The sequence below is a fragment of the Protopterus annectens genome, chromosome 10.part0 (genome assembly GCF_019279795.1).
Source record: "Protopterus annectens isolate FY-2018-M chromosome 10.part0, PAN1.0, whole genome shotgun sequence".
Lineage (NCBI taxonomy): Eukaryota > Metazoa > Chordata > Ceratodontiformes > Protopteridae > Protopterus > Protopterus annectens.
Window position 1 is genome coordinate 1,653,372,382 of NC_056744.1, and position 15,136 is coordinate 1,653,387,517.

At 38.5% G+C, this 15,136-nt stretch overlaps 1 protein-coding gene across 1 annotated transcript in view; it reads left to right on the forward strand.

Annotated features, from left to right (window-relative positions):
- The window catches only part of LOC122814371 (zinc finger protein 431-like), a 96,485-nt gene that overhangs the window by 67,033 nt on the left and 14,316 nt on the right, over positions 1 to 15,136 (forward strand). The window contains exon 5 of the mRNA XM_044086956.1: positions 12,063 to 12,189. Coding sequence (XP_043942891.1) covers positions 12,063 to 12,189 — 127 coding nt within the window. The remainder of the gene's footprint in view (positions 1 to 12,062; positions 12,190 to 15,136) is intronic.

Consider the following 15,136-nt stretch of genomic DNA (forward strand, 5'->3'; position numbering starts at 1 on the left):
TTCCCTTCTGTTAGCAAATAGTATCCATAACTGATCAGTACTGTGTGTTTGTTAATTTAAACTGAGACCACAGTAGCCTACTGATACAAGGTTATCCTGTTTTTCCACCTGAGAAATGGTTAAGAAATGACTTAAAGTTTCAGAGCAGTCCTTGGTCAATTGTGATTGTTTCTTTAACACAAACTTGTCTTTGCTTTGGCTCATTATCAGCAGTACAAAGAACTGCTTGCTCACACCCTTGTTCTCCCCTCCCCCGTCCCTGTTTATTACCTTAAGACAATCCCAAAGTTAATAAATATTACCTGTGGCAGGCACCATTTTTAAAACTACAATCCACTCTGCTACAGGCCCCATGAGGAGCTCAGTGTCTCTCCAGTAAGTGTTTTACAACTGTAAATGCCTATTTATGTTGAATTGTGTTAGTCATTTTACAACTGTATATGTTTATGTTGAATTGTGTTAGACAACTAATATGATTTATGTTTTATTATTGGAAGTTACTATGGCATGGTAGCATTTTGTCTGCACCAAGTTGTTTTTAGTATAATAGTATGTATGGTCTATTTGCATAGCTGCACCTTGTTCACTAATGTTATTCATGTAATTGTGTTGTGTGTAGACAGCTCATACTGGTGTCTAATTATTTCTAAATATTTGTGCTGTTACTGGTGGATAGAATCACATTAGAGAACCACGACAGATTGCTGCTCGCTATATTTTTATCTGTGACTGCATAACTGTCTGAGGTTTCTTCTAACAGATGGTCTTCCAGTTGGCTCAGTATCTGCATATACTAGTAGTTGGTTCAAGACATTTTCCTGCATGCGGTAGCTATTTGCTCAGTTTGTTTTTTGTAATCTTTATAATATATATTTACCATCTCAGAAGTGTTTACTCCTCTCTGTTCACTTCTTTTCTAGACCTAACACCACTCTTAAGTATTCTATTACGGTACCACCTTTATCATTCTTATAAGAAAAGTGCAGTCCGGGTCTGAACTGTCTGCAAACAGCTAAAGTTAACTTTGAGTATGTGTCTACCTGTTTGAGCCAATATTCATTTTCCCCTGGACAGCACTCTGCTTTGGCTTGTAAGCAGTCCCTCCCCCACCACACACACACACACACACACACACACACACACACACACACACACACATCTTCCACTTTCTCTCTTATTCCCTTCTGTTAGCAAATAGTATCCATAACTGATCAATACTTTGTGTTTGTTAATTTAAATTGAGACCACAGTAGCCTACTGATAAAAGGTTATCCTGTTTTTCCACCTGAGAAATGGTTAAGAAATGACTTACAGTTTCAGAGCAGTCCTTGATCAATTGTGATTGTTTCTTAAACACAAACTTGTCTTTGCTTTGGCTCATTAGCAGCAGTACAAAGAACTGCCTGCTCATACCCTTGTTCTCCCCTCCCCTTTCCCTGTTTATTACCTTAAGACAATCCCAGAGTTAATAAATATTACCTGTGTCAGGCACCATTTTTAAAACTACAACCACCCTTGTCACTATCATATGTTCATTTATCAGTTAACTCTGTTAACTGATTGCTTCCAGCCCCCTCATAAGAGCAACTAACAGGGTCTCTACCCGCTTCGCTCTCCACCTTTCCCCCTATTTCCTCCTGCCCCCAGTGGTCCCACCTTTATTACACTCACAAACCCATCCCATCTTTCCAATAGCCAACCACAGCACTAATCCAACACTACTTCCTCCATCTTCCCACTACTATCACACCACCTCAACTAACATGTACAAGCATACCTTACCTATGCTCACTGCATGCACTCTCCTTGCATATCTTACATCCTACCAAAACTCCATCATTCCCCCACTCAACCACTACCACTGTACTACTACTCACACCACCACTCATGTCTCACCCTCACTCAGCTCCCCTCCCACCAACTCAAGAACCATCCCTATATATTCTAAGCACCCCCACATATTCTACCAACTATATTACTCAAACATAAAGCATCCCTACAACTTAACATAGTAACCCTCCCACCATACCTATTACCAACAGAGCACAATCATAAAGTTTCCCTTATAAACAAACACATTCAAAAACTGAGAAAACTAATAACCTCATGCATATCAAAACTAGCCCTAAGTGGAGACATCCACCCCAACCCTGGCCCTACCATCTCCAACCCCAATCCTCATAATCAGACTAGAAACCACAACTTCTCCCATATTACAGCCAATAGAAAGCCAAGTGACTTCCTTCTACTAAGCCTAAATATTAGAAGTATATCCAACAAAGTCCATGAACTCCATGCCACCATAGACTTGTACTCCCCAGATATAGTCATCCTGACAGAAACCTGGCTAAAACCTCACATTACCAGTGAGCAAAAACTCCCTACAGGTTACGGCATACTAAGAGTAGACCAGCTAAACATGAAAGGAGGCGATGTAGCTATAATATTTAAACAGCATTTAAACATCCAGATCTTAAAATCATCAGCTCCACAAATAGGCAATGAAGAAATAATAAAAATATAACCGGTTGCATATGGTAACCACTGAATCATCAGTAGTAAAACAGCCAGAATAATTGAAAGTATAATAAAACGAAACTACTGGTGACTTTTGTTGCATTTTATGGTAACCCCATGGCTGATGTTACGAATAACAGAAATTAGGTCAATTTGGAACTTCCATACAATCCTAGTAGCAGCATGAGGAGTCGCAGCTCTAAGGAGAGATTACAGCGTTATCTGGATAACAGCGCTAACCCCCTAGTTGACTGTGAGTTATCGCTTCCTGAAGGGCAGATGAAGTTTAATGAGGGGGAAGTTGAAAGACTCAATTCTTCATTGAATACTCTGGAATTCGAGTTATTGAAGTTAAAGCGCTTACAGATGCAGCGCTATCATTTCGAAATCTGCATCAGTAAAAGAATTGTTCCGAGGGGTTTAAGAGTGCTTAAAATGCCGACGTCGGGAAACACCTATCCTGAGTTGCTGAGACGTTGGCAGCAGCTCAATATAGAGGTGAGCTTAAGTTATATGAAGCTCATGAATGAGTTTTTTCTTCCTGAAGAACAGATTTTGTGAGACTCTGTGACACGTAGACTGAATGATTTGTATACTGACTTTAATGAGATATTAGTGGACTCTAAATTGGAGCGTGTGATGGACAATGTGCTTTTGTATGAGAAAAGAATGTTTGAACAAAAAAAGCACAAACTTATAAGGGATGTATATGATTTTTCCAATGAACAGGTCTTTACCTGGCCGAGACACTCTGCTGATTATTTTAATAATACAAGGCAGAATACTGCCTCATTACCTTCATCCACTATGTTAAATACTAATGATGATGTTAATGTTATTAACAATGTACCTGTAATTAGTCCTAATCAGGGAACCAATGGTCAGATGACTGAAAAAGCTAGACATATTGATTCTAGCATACAATTACGAAGTGGTGATAGTAGTACATTGAATGTTTCTAATATTATTAATAAGAACGCAACTTCTGTAGGAACTGATGTTCAACAAGTTGTACGTAGTAAGGTGCATACTTGCACTGGTGCTAACACAGAGGGGGATTTGCCTCGCCCTTTCCCTATAGCAGATTACCGCCAGAAACGGAGGGAACGCTCTATGAGCAGGGGCAGGCAAAAGAGGAAGGCCCCTACCAACGATCTGAGAGAGCCTACGCTCAAGAAAATGTGGGAGAGATTAACCTAGTGCACAATTTGTCTCATAGACCTTTAGATAAACATGACTTGGAAGTTTTAAATAAAGGTTTATCATTTATTCCATCTAAAGAGAGTTCTATTGCTGAGTCTATCTTGGACTTGAAATTATTTACAAGAAATTTACAACTTAAAGTGATGTTCTCTAATAATAACATTGCTAATAAGATGTCAGCCTTTAGAAAACCAAGTATGATGGTACCCAACCTGCATCCCTCTATTGAAGTATTTAACAAAGCTGTAGAAAAAGAACTTTATTTATTGCAAGATAGTTGTGAGAGAATTACAAAGAATAATCTTACACGTAGCCAGGTCAAGGCACTTAATGGGTTGAAATATGATAATAACATATCCATAAGACCCGCTGACAAGGGGGGGTCCAATAGTAATCTTTGATAGAACAGATTATGAGAGGAGAATGTTAGATATGTTAGATGATGATGAGTTTTATAAAGTTGTATCTAAACAGGATGTGACTAAAATCATTAGTAATGTTTATGGGAGCTTAGATGATATGTATAAAATGGGAATCATTGATTATCAGCTGTTTAATTATTTGATCTTGGAAGAACCAACTACCCCTATTATTAGGGGTTTACCCAAGATTCATAAAGACATGAATAACCCACCCATGAGGCCAATAGTATCAGGACGTGGATGGGTCACTGAGAACATCTCTTTTTATTTAGAGAAGACACTAAAACCATATGTATGTAAACACAATACTATATTGAAAGACTCTAAGGAGTTTCTCTTGGATTTTTATGAAGCTGTACGACCATGGAACAATTGTTTAGAACTATTACTTGTCACTATGGATGTGAAGTCATTGTTCACGAGAACTCCTAATGATACAGGTTTACAATTCTAACACACTTATTTGGGTAGACACTCTGACCTAACCTTAACCAGGATAGATTTCATTTTTGCTCTCTTAGAAATGGTTTTGGAGAGTAATGTCTTCGTTTTCCATTACTTGTTTTATCTACAGAAGAATGGCGTGGCTATGGGCACGTCCTGTGCCAATAGCTACGCCAATCTGGTAATGGCTCATTGGGAGGAGAATGGTTTGTTCAGCTTAGAGAGATATCAAAAGCATGTTGTCTTTTATAAATGGTTCGTGGATGATCTTTTTTTCCTGTGGCATGGCGGAATAGATGAGTTATATAGATTTGAAAAGGAAGTAAATAATTTATCATCATTCCTTGATTTTACTATGAGTTATTCTGCTAGTAATATATCATTTCTAGATGTTAATATCTGGCGATTGCATAATGGCCGTTTTAACACTGGAGTTCATCGTAAGTCTTGCTACAAGAATGATTTGTTGTATAGGGATAGTATGCATCCCCCACATGTTTTCAGAAATGTTTTGAAGGGTCAGGGTATGAGAGTGTCTAGATTGAATCCATGCCCGGTATTATTTGAGCAGGAATTGAAGGATTTGGGTAACAAGTTTAGTGATAGGAAATACCATACAAAAGATATTAGTCTTGTGTTTGAAGAGGTTACGGGCTTAAGGCATAGTAGAGCACTCCCCATCTTTTCTGAAGCAGGTAATGCTCACTATAGATCTAATGCCATGGACATTATAAATAATGCTACTGAGACTGTTAGGTTCACTTTACATTACACGCAAGATATAAATTCCATTAAACGTCCAATTTATAAATATTGGGACATCCTTAGATTGGACCCTGAGGTGTCTGAACATATTGATGAGCTTCCAAGGTTTGCTTTTAAAAATAAGAGTAACTTGCATAGACTATTATGTTGCTCAGACAAGAGTAATAAAGAAGTTGTACAAGGGTTTACAGGCTCCAGACCCTGTGGTAAATGCAACTTTTGTGAGCACATTTCGAATATGATTGTTTTTAGTCATCCTGTGACAGGAGACTTGATTAATATTAAGGTGAATGTCAACTGTGAAACCAAGCATTTGGTTTATATAGCTAGGTGTAGGAACGGATTAGAGAACACATATATCAAATACGTATTAAATCTGAGGTCAATGCCCTGTCAAAACATGTTTTAAACACAAATGATACTCATAGATTTATATTCTCCGCATTACAGGTCTTAGAACCAAGCATTAGAGGAGGGGACGTTAAGAACTTAACAGAGTCTATAGAAGCTCAATGGATTATTAGAACTAGGGCACATATCCCCCCAGGGTTGAACGAGAGGGTCCCCTTAAAACCTGTCCTAAAAAATAGAAGGCACAGAGTTTAATACTCTTTTTTTTATATATTCTTTGTATATATATATATATATATATATATATATATATATATATATATTCTTCTCATACCTCTAATATTTATACACATTTTTCTGTATTTATTGATGCTTTAGAGGAATTTATATCCTTGTATATGTTTTATATAATAATGTTTTTTATATATTATGTTATATATATCTATATATATATATATATATATATATATATATATATGTATATTATAGTTATTACTTTTATGTATTTTATTAACATTTATACTTTATAAGTTATGCACCTTTAAGGCAATTAGTTTTTATATATTTTTTATTGATTAATTGCTTAATTGTTTAAGCTTTGCTAGTAGGGAGGGGTTTGATGTATGCATGCACATATATATATGCAAAGTTTGTGAGTGATTGTTACTGGTTTGATAAAGCTTGTAAGCGAAAGCGCTCACCATCGAGGATCCAATAAACCTGACATTGCTTTTACTTATATGGACTATTCTTTTACTTTGGAGCTGTGAAATTTGTTTGTGGTCTGAGGTCTGAATAGACTTGAATAGACTTGTTTAATTTCTATTTTTTTGAACTCACCAGTTGTGTTGTGCTTTCCTGCCTGGAACAGTCACCAGTAGTTTCATTTTATTATACTTTCAATGAAGAAATAATATATACCAACCTCAAAATAAACCAAAACAAAACCATCAACATAATTGGATGCTACTTCCCACCTGGCCAAAACATCCCTCCACTAGAAAACCTCCTCAGCTGGTCTACCCACCATCTCCCCCAAGAAACTATCATTTTAGGTGATTTCAATATTGACTGGCAATCCTGTTCTGGCAACAATCCAACCCATCATGTAAACCTTCATGGCTTCACCCAACTAGTCCAGTCACCAACCAGGATAAATAAAAACTCCAGCAAGCACACTACCCTGGATTGGATACTAGTCAGTAAGAGCCCCTAGTCATATATAACAGGCTGCTTATCAGATAGCCTCAGTGATCACTCCCCAACATTCCTACTCAAAAAATACCTATACCAAGCTAAACCTGTCATCTACCATCAAATACGTAAAAAACTAAACTTTAACCCACTCACATTCATCTCATCCCTCAAAGAATGTAACTGGCATCCTCTAAAGTACCTCAATCTAGATGACGCAGTTGAATTTTTTAATACTACCCTCCTGAGCATCCTTAATTACCATGCCCCCATAAGATTTTCCAGAACCAAAGCACAACCCTCCCCATGGCTACAGAAAACCACTAAGTCAGAAATGAAAAACAGGGATAAAGCCTGGGAGCACTGGTGTAAAACCAAAACCCCCTCAGCTAGACAGAAATTCCTAGAACTACGCAATAGAGTCAAAAAGCTAATAAAACAGGACAAATTCCAATACTACCAGTCTGCCCTAGACTCCTCACAACACAGCCCCAAACAATTCTGGTCCTCCGTAAACTCCATCCTCCACCCAGGTAAAGTCAGTACCCCTCCTCCTAACATACCTCACTCCTCAGAAAATATTGCTACCTCATTCAACACACACTTCACCCAAACCATACTATCACTAGCTAAACAACACAACCCCCCTCCCCTCCAACCCACATCTTCAACTAGTAATCTCCCCACTGCCCTCCCTTTTTCTCTTGTACCTACCTCCAACATAAAAAAAACTCTTAACTAAACTTAAACCCACCAAATTAGCAGCAGACAACTTCCCAAGTGAATACCTGCAAATTGCAGCTGATGCTCTGGCCTACCAAGTATCCATCTTGATTAATCGATCTCTGTCAGAAAGTTACGCTCCCACACTGTGGAAAGTATCACATATAATTCCCCTCCACAAAGGCGGACCCTCCACAGAACTAACCAATTACTGCCCCATAGCTATTCTCTCTCCACTCTCCAAAATACTAGAGAGATGCATACACTCTCAGGTCTCAGACTACCTCCGTACTAACAACCTCCTTTCCAGTACTCAGCATGGTTTCCGACCAAACCATAGCACCACCACTGCCTTACTCTCCTTTACTAACACTATCCTTCAGCATAAAAACAATGGCTATGTCTCCTCTGCTACTTTCCTAGACCTATCTAAAGCATTTGACATGGTCCCACACAAACAACTTATCTCTGTCCTCAATAACCTATCCTTCTCTCAGTCAGTCACCAACTGGTTTCAGAGTTACCTGTCTGACCGCCAACAATCCATTGTATGGCAGAATTACATATCTCCCCAACTACCTGTCTCCATAGGGGTTTCCCAAGGATCCATCCTTGGACCCCATACTCTTCTCTGTTTACACCAATAATCTAGCCTCTGCCACCAAACATGGCACGCTCGTACAATACGCAGATGACTCAACCATCATCTGCCCAGCTCAGTCCCTACCCAAACTGCAAAAAGTCACACAGGAAGCCTTTTCCTCTGTTGAAACTTGGTTATCAGATGCCCAATTAATACTCAACCCAAACAAAACTAAACTACTAATCTTCCATCCCACCAAACATACTCAAAACAACTCTCACTTTAACATCACAGCAAAAGACAACACCACTATATACCCAACTGAACACACCAAATTGCTAGAAGTGGAAATAGACAATAAAATTTGACATTCACATATCCATGACCATAAAAAAAGTCAACAAAAAATTAGGAGCGTTATACAGAAATAAGCAACTTCTCACCAAAGCAGCAAAGATTTCAATAGCAAATTCCCACCTTATCTCCACCCTGCTTTATGCCTCTCCAATATATACCAACCTAAGGCAATGCGGTCTAAACAAGCTAGAGACCTGCTACAACAAAATCGCCAAATTCGCCACAGGGGCATCCTACCGTAGTCACCACTGTCTCTCACTTGCTGAACAGGGCTGGCTTGAACTCCCTCACCTCCTTCAGTGGTATCAACTCTCACTCGCCCACAAACTAGTAAACCATCCATTAAATGTCCCATCCCTCCAGAATCTACTCCAACCCTATCGCACCACCAGACCACTAAGATCCAGCAACAAAAATCACTTGCAGATCACTAAAGCCAATAACTCTGCTGGTGAAGCACTATTCTCTTGCACCATAGCCAAATTATGGAACTCCCTCCTACCCACAATTGCCTCCATACCATCATGCACCCACTTCAGAACTTTACTAAAAGCGCACCTAAAAACATACTGGCTATGCCCTTGCAACTCCCACTCTAAAATCACCCACCTCATCCAACCACTACCTTTCTCTCCACTCCACTAACCACCTTGATTATAGCAAGCTCAGATGCTCATAAGCCTAGTACTTATTATACAGCAGGAACTTCTTATTGTAACATTTGTTAATGTCTGTTATGTACTTCACAGATAAAGATTCTAGTTGTCTACTGATGTACTATGTTCTTCATCTGTAAATATGTTGTAAGTAATTGCTATGTTATATTGTTAATCACTATGAAATCCAATGTAACTACTGTCTGTTTATTTTAACTGTGGAGCTTTTCTCCCCCGGCCTCCACTGAAAATGGACCTATGTCCAGTCGGACACTCCCGGTCAACAAATGTAAATAATAATAATAATAATAAAAATAATAATAATGATAGTTACCAGGGGTGGATGACTCGCCAAAGGATACTATTATGCATTTCTTGGCAGTGAGTTTTAGTCCGTGGCTCTAACACCAGTTATTTGTCTGTGTCGCCCCTTCTTGGAGAACATTTGTATCAGTAGGGGATTCAGTGACAGCTCCTAATTTGCAATCATCTTCAAATTTAGTCAGCCAGTGGTTAACCACTCCTTCTGTGGAACAGATTCCCCAACTATGTGAAGTAGAGTTCCTTCCTAACCCAACATTGGAATCACACAAGATTTGTGGGAGGATAGGAAATGTATGATAACATTATTAGAATGTTAAAGTTGATTGAAGAGGCCATGTGTATGAAAACGCTGCTGTTGATCCTAATTCTCGACACTGAAAAGACATTTGACAGAGCAGATTGGTCCCTTTTTATTATTTTCAGTCCTGGATATTATGAGTTTCCTGAACGATTTTATTGTTTTACTGGAAGCAGTCTGTGGAGGGGCCAAGGTGAGGGTGAAGATAGCTTCAAAACTGAGAGGTATGATTTGCCCAGGGGAGGCTCAACAGGGTTATCTGCTTTCTCCTTTATTGTTTGCCCTACATTTGGAACCTCTATACATGAAAAACCAAGCAAAGGGGATTATACCTTTGGGCAGAACAGTTGAAAATAGCACTCTTTGGCAAATGATTCACTTCTCTTATTATGAACCTACATGAAAATTGGAATACAGTCTTTTGGATGTTTAAGAAATGTGGAGAGCTATAGGTCTACTAGATTAATGAAGCTGAAGTACCTGCAATAACACTCAACTGTGAGCAGATGTGGGCTCTGAAAAAGCAGTTTCCTTTTCTTGGGAAGCACAGCAAGTTAAAATGTTTGGGAGGTATGTTTAGCAGATTCATTAAAGGTCAGCATTAGGGTATCATATCAAGAAGTAAAGAATAGAATAATTACATTTTTCATACATGGCAGACCCTGTGTTTGGCTTTAGCTCAGTAGTTTGGGACAGTGCAGATGTCTATTTTACTGCAGTTACTGTACATATTAGGCCCTATTAGGCCAAATAAAAAGAGAATTTTTAGCTACTCCGAAGGAGCAATTAAAACAGTTTATATAGAAATCAAAGACCCCCAAGAATATGATGAAATAGAATGTTACTGGTTAAGATATACAGGGAACCAGGGATATCAAATATGGAGCTGTATATGTAAGCAGTGCTGTTAAAATGTTGGTGTTAAAAATGTTAAGGTTACTGCATTTAACTGTGTACCACTCATCCTAGGTGAAGATGATAGTAGACTTACTGTAAGCATCAAATAGAGTGGGTTTGTTCTATTGGTGGTGATACCCTGGACTTGTAATGCAGGATAATTATATAATAAGGACTAACCCCTCAGCTTTGATCTGGATTGGAGACATTTGATAGCAGCTGCATATGTGAAATTTAATTGATGTACAGCAACAGGTTGTTACTGAGTTCAGAAACTTTTGGTCTGAGTTTATAGTGGGCTCTACAGCTGCCTAAACATGCTGCCAAATCCCAGGGTACAGAATTTTTACTTGGAGGTGATTGTTGTTTTATACCCCTGGTTGGTTGTAAAAGATGCTCCCTCAAATACAGTATGCTTATTGGAGGTGGTGGGTAACAGATAGGAATAAATGGGTCCATATTTTTTGGATATGTCCCAACATGAGGGAGTTTAGAGATGAGTTCAATGAACTGATAAACCAAATGTCGGGGTGATAAAATACTATTACTCCTGGTTTATTTTTTCTAGGAACAAGCATTGAGATATTTTAGCAACTTGTTAATCACAAATTCCTATTTGCAGTGAATCTAGAGGGCAAGAGAAAAATGACTAAGACATGGAAGGCCTCACTCTCCCTTTGTATAGAGGATGTAAAGGAGCAGCTGAACTGCTGAGCGGATGAGCAGAGAGATCTTCAGGATACAGCATGTAATGCATATATGCAAAAATGGTCATTCATATTTAATGAGAGTTTGCAGAGTGGAAAGATCCTCTAGGGCTGCTGGTCCCAGAGTCAGATGAGTTGCAGATTATGTGGATAGTTATTAGATACTTAGCACAAATGAGCAGTAGATGAGTTTGCCTATGAATGTGTAGTCACTGATGTTGATAGGAGTTTAGAGCATTATTTGTAATTTTATTACCTCTTGCAAAGTTCATTGTTATATAGTTTTGGAATGTAAAAAAAAATAGATTGTCTTAAAGACTGCAAAAGCATCATACTGTTAAACCTTTTATATTACTTATGTCATTTTCAACTGTTGTGTATATAACTAGAAAAACCCTCTTTATAATTATATCACCAATTTGCTTCGTACTCTATAACTGTATGTGCCACTTTACTGTGTTCTGTAAACAGTTTGTAGTTGAAAAGGGGTCTTTAAAGCTTACTGTACCTACCTGCTAAGTAAACTGAATAACAGCAGTTACTTTTTTCTACTGAAAATTATTGATTTTATGCTATATTTAAATAAAAGAAATGAAGATGTACACTGTGTGTCCTTCTCAGGTACCCAAAACCTTTGAGGAAGTTGCTGTTACTTTCTCAGAAGAGGAATGGAAGATGTTAACAAAAGAGGATAAGGAACTACACAGGGAAGTGATGGTCCAGAACTATGAAACCTTGATTTCAGTAGGTAAGGGTAGTATTGGGAACTTATCTTTATTCTGAAAGGCACTAGTGCAACATTAAAGTTCCCTGCCAGGACAGACCAGAAATGTATACTTTGTACTTGGCTGAGACAATATGGCTGCTCTTTCTCATTTCAATTTGCTAACATGCCCAACATCTCTTCTATAAAAAAATGATGCTTTGTCATTGCTCTTTTGTTGTTTGAGTATGCTGCTTTGTACACACATTTTCTGATCTTTATTATCTCATAATGGGTGTTCAACATTGTTCATCTTCTGTTGAACTGCTTGCTAACTTTACTCATCTGTTTTTTTTTTTCTGCCATAAGAAACTACCCTACAATGGTCTATTCTGTCCTTGAGGTTACTAATATCCCCTTCCAATCTCTCAAGAAGTATGTATTGTGATGCATCACTCTCTCAGCTTATATTTCTGAACTACTGTTGTATGACTTGTTAGACATCTGTATTCTGTTTCACATGTAATGAAAAGGTTTTGTTTTCATTTACAGGAATTATTCAGAATCACTCCTCTCTCAGTTAGAGCGTCTTCTGTGTGGCGACATGCGTGAACGGGCATTCCTTCGTTGAAGGTTGTGCGTTAGGCCCGGGAAGCCAGCATGTAAAACTCTACTGCCAATCATTAGCGGACCGCTGTTCCGCTGTGGCGACCCCTAACCGGGAAAAGTCGAAAGACACAAACAAAATTCAGAATCACTCTGTATGAAAGAGCAGAATCTGGGAATCAAATCCATGTGTAAGAGATACAGCATTAGTGCGTTAATATGTGTTGTCATATGCACATCACACTATTTGTAGATGTTTTTAACTAGACAGACTAATCTAGGGGGATTCTTTGTAAAATGTACACGTGCAACTCCACCTCCATTTTACTAAAGGTGCCATTTACTTTGCACAATAGCATGGCACTGTCCTCACCTAATGTTTTGTCCCATTGCACTTACTCTGAGGACATTAATATTAACATCTCTGGTTATGGCCCATTTTCAAATTAGAAAGTGTCCATAGAGAATGGCACAGATATGCTCAGTAACTAAAAATATTGTGACACAGAAGTGCAGGATATTGCAGGAAAGACTTGGCTATAGAAGATGATAAACATCTACATGTGAAAAGTTTTAAGTCAAGATGAATGACTTGACCAACATGTCCTTTTATGGTTAGCTGGATTACAGTTGTCCCATGAGAAAAACAAAAAGTGAAAGACTTAGAACCACATAATCACTTTAAGATGACAAATGACTTGGTGTGTGCTGTCATTGATGTAATAGTGAAAATACTCTAAAGTATGAATGCAGGGAACAACTGTCGTGAGTATTAAAACTTGCCACTCTGATAGGATTAGGCCATTCAGTGTAATTGGTAGGACTAAAATATTGGGTATTGGATGGCTTTGCTGTCCAAGCTTTCCCAGGCTGCTACGTACCTTCCCTAACCACACCATTTCTCCCTCTCCAGGTCATCACTGCGGTACTTGGATTGCTGTTTCAGTCTCCTTAGTACCCCTAGGCTGCTACATGTTTTGTTTTAAGGTTCAAGTTATGAATAGTAGAATTCAGTTACTTTTTATTGGTATAAATAGCTGAATATCATTTTGTTTTCTGAACCTTTTGTGGAATTTGACACTTTTTATCTTGAATAAGTTGTTCTCCTATGTATGTAGGTACTTTCAGCCCCCAACATAAAGAGAAAGAGATAAAGGAAAAAGCATATTTTCTTTCTTTTCTTTCATTTCCTTTCTCTCTTCATCTTAAAGCGTGGGTGTTGTGTTGGTGTTTCGACCAAGGGAGGTTTTTTTCTGGGGTGTTGCTGGCATACTTTTTGGTAATAATTCACTGTTCTTGCAGGATTTTATTAATACTTGAGTGCTATCTTGGATTGTTGACAAGTTTTACTCATGAAATATGGATTTTGTTCCTGTGTGTGTGTGGGGGGGCTTCTATAGGACAAACACATCAGCATATCTCTTTATTTGTGAATAGGTCATATCCCTAAGCGATGTGACCTCTACAAGGAGTTTAACAGTGTTACTTGTGAGCACAGAAGGAAGGAAGGAGATTATCTTTGTTTGTATAAAAAAAAAGCTTTGGCTAGCAGACATAAACTGTGGAAATTGATGAATTCCCCATTGATACCAGCTGTTAGGCATTCTTTGGCCCCTAGGGAGTTGACATCAAAGACTTTGAAGTCACTGCGACCAAGAAAAAGACAAAAGGATGCTGACATTTCCAGTTTCAGAGGTGGCCCATTAGGCAGTGGAACTTCCTGCTATGAAGGCCCAGGTGAAGGAGTTGGAGTCAGCTGGGGCTCCTTCTGTAGCTGTTTCATCTGCAGATTCTCTCTTCTTGTGTGTTTTGATCCAGGCAGTAGCTACAGCTGAGATGATTCTGGATAACGAAGTTAGTCATTTATGAGCCTCCTGCTCCAAGACTACTTCCTCTATGGCAGGCCTCCATTACTCTAATTGTTGACCTAGACTATGGTAAGTTGGTTGAGGCAGTTTTTGACAGAGCAGAAGTTGGCCTAGTTCTGTGCTCTGCCAAGTAGCCAGGCTGGGGTTAGACATTTTAGGCAACTTGTTCTTTTAAGATTCCATTGCTTTGAACAGTTACTTATTTCTACTGTCTTTTTGTTACTGAGCCCACAGAAACAAGCATTGACAGGTGTAGGGCTAATATTGATGAATCTTTACAGTTTCAGTCCAGTATAACCTGTTTATTCTTTTGGTGCTGATGGTGGCAGGTTTATTAGAGACAGTGATCTCAAATTCAATGTTGACATTCCAGGAGCCATTTACTTTGATTTCCATAACCCTTTGATTCATGTTAAGGCCTTGGTGGCAGAGAATTTTTTTTTTGCTTTGGTAATGGCATCTAAATTCTTAGTAGTCAATGACAGGAATTTGAGGTTTCAGTTTTGAAGTCGGCTTTG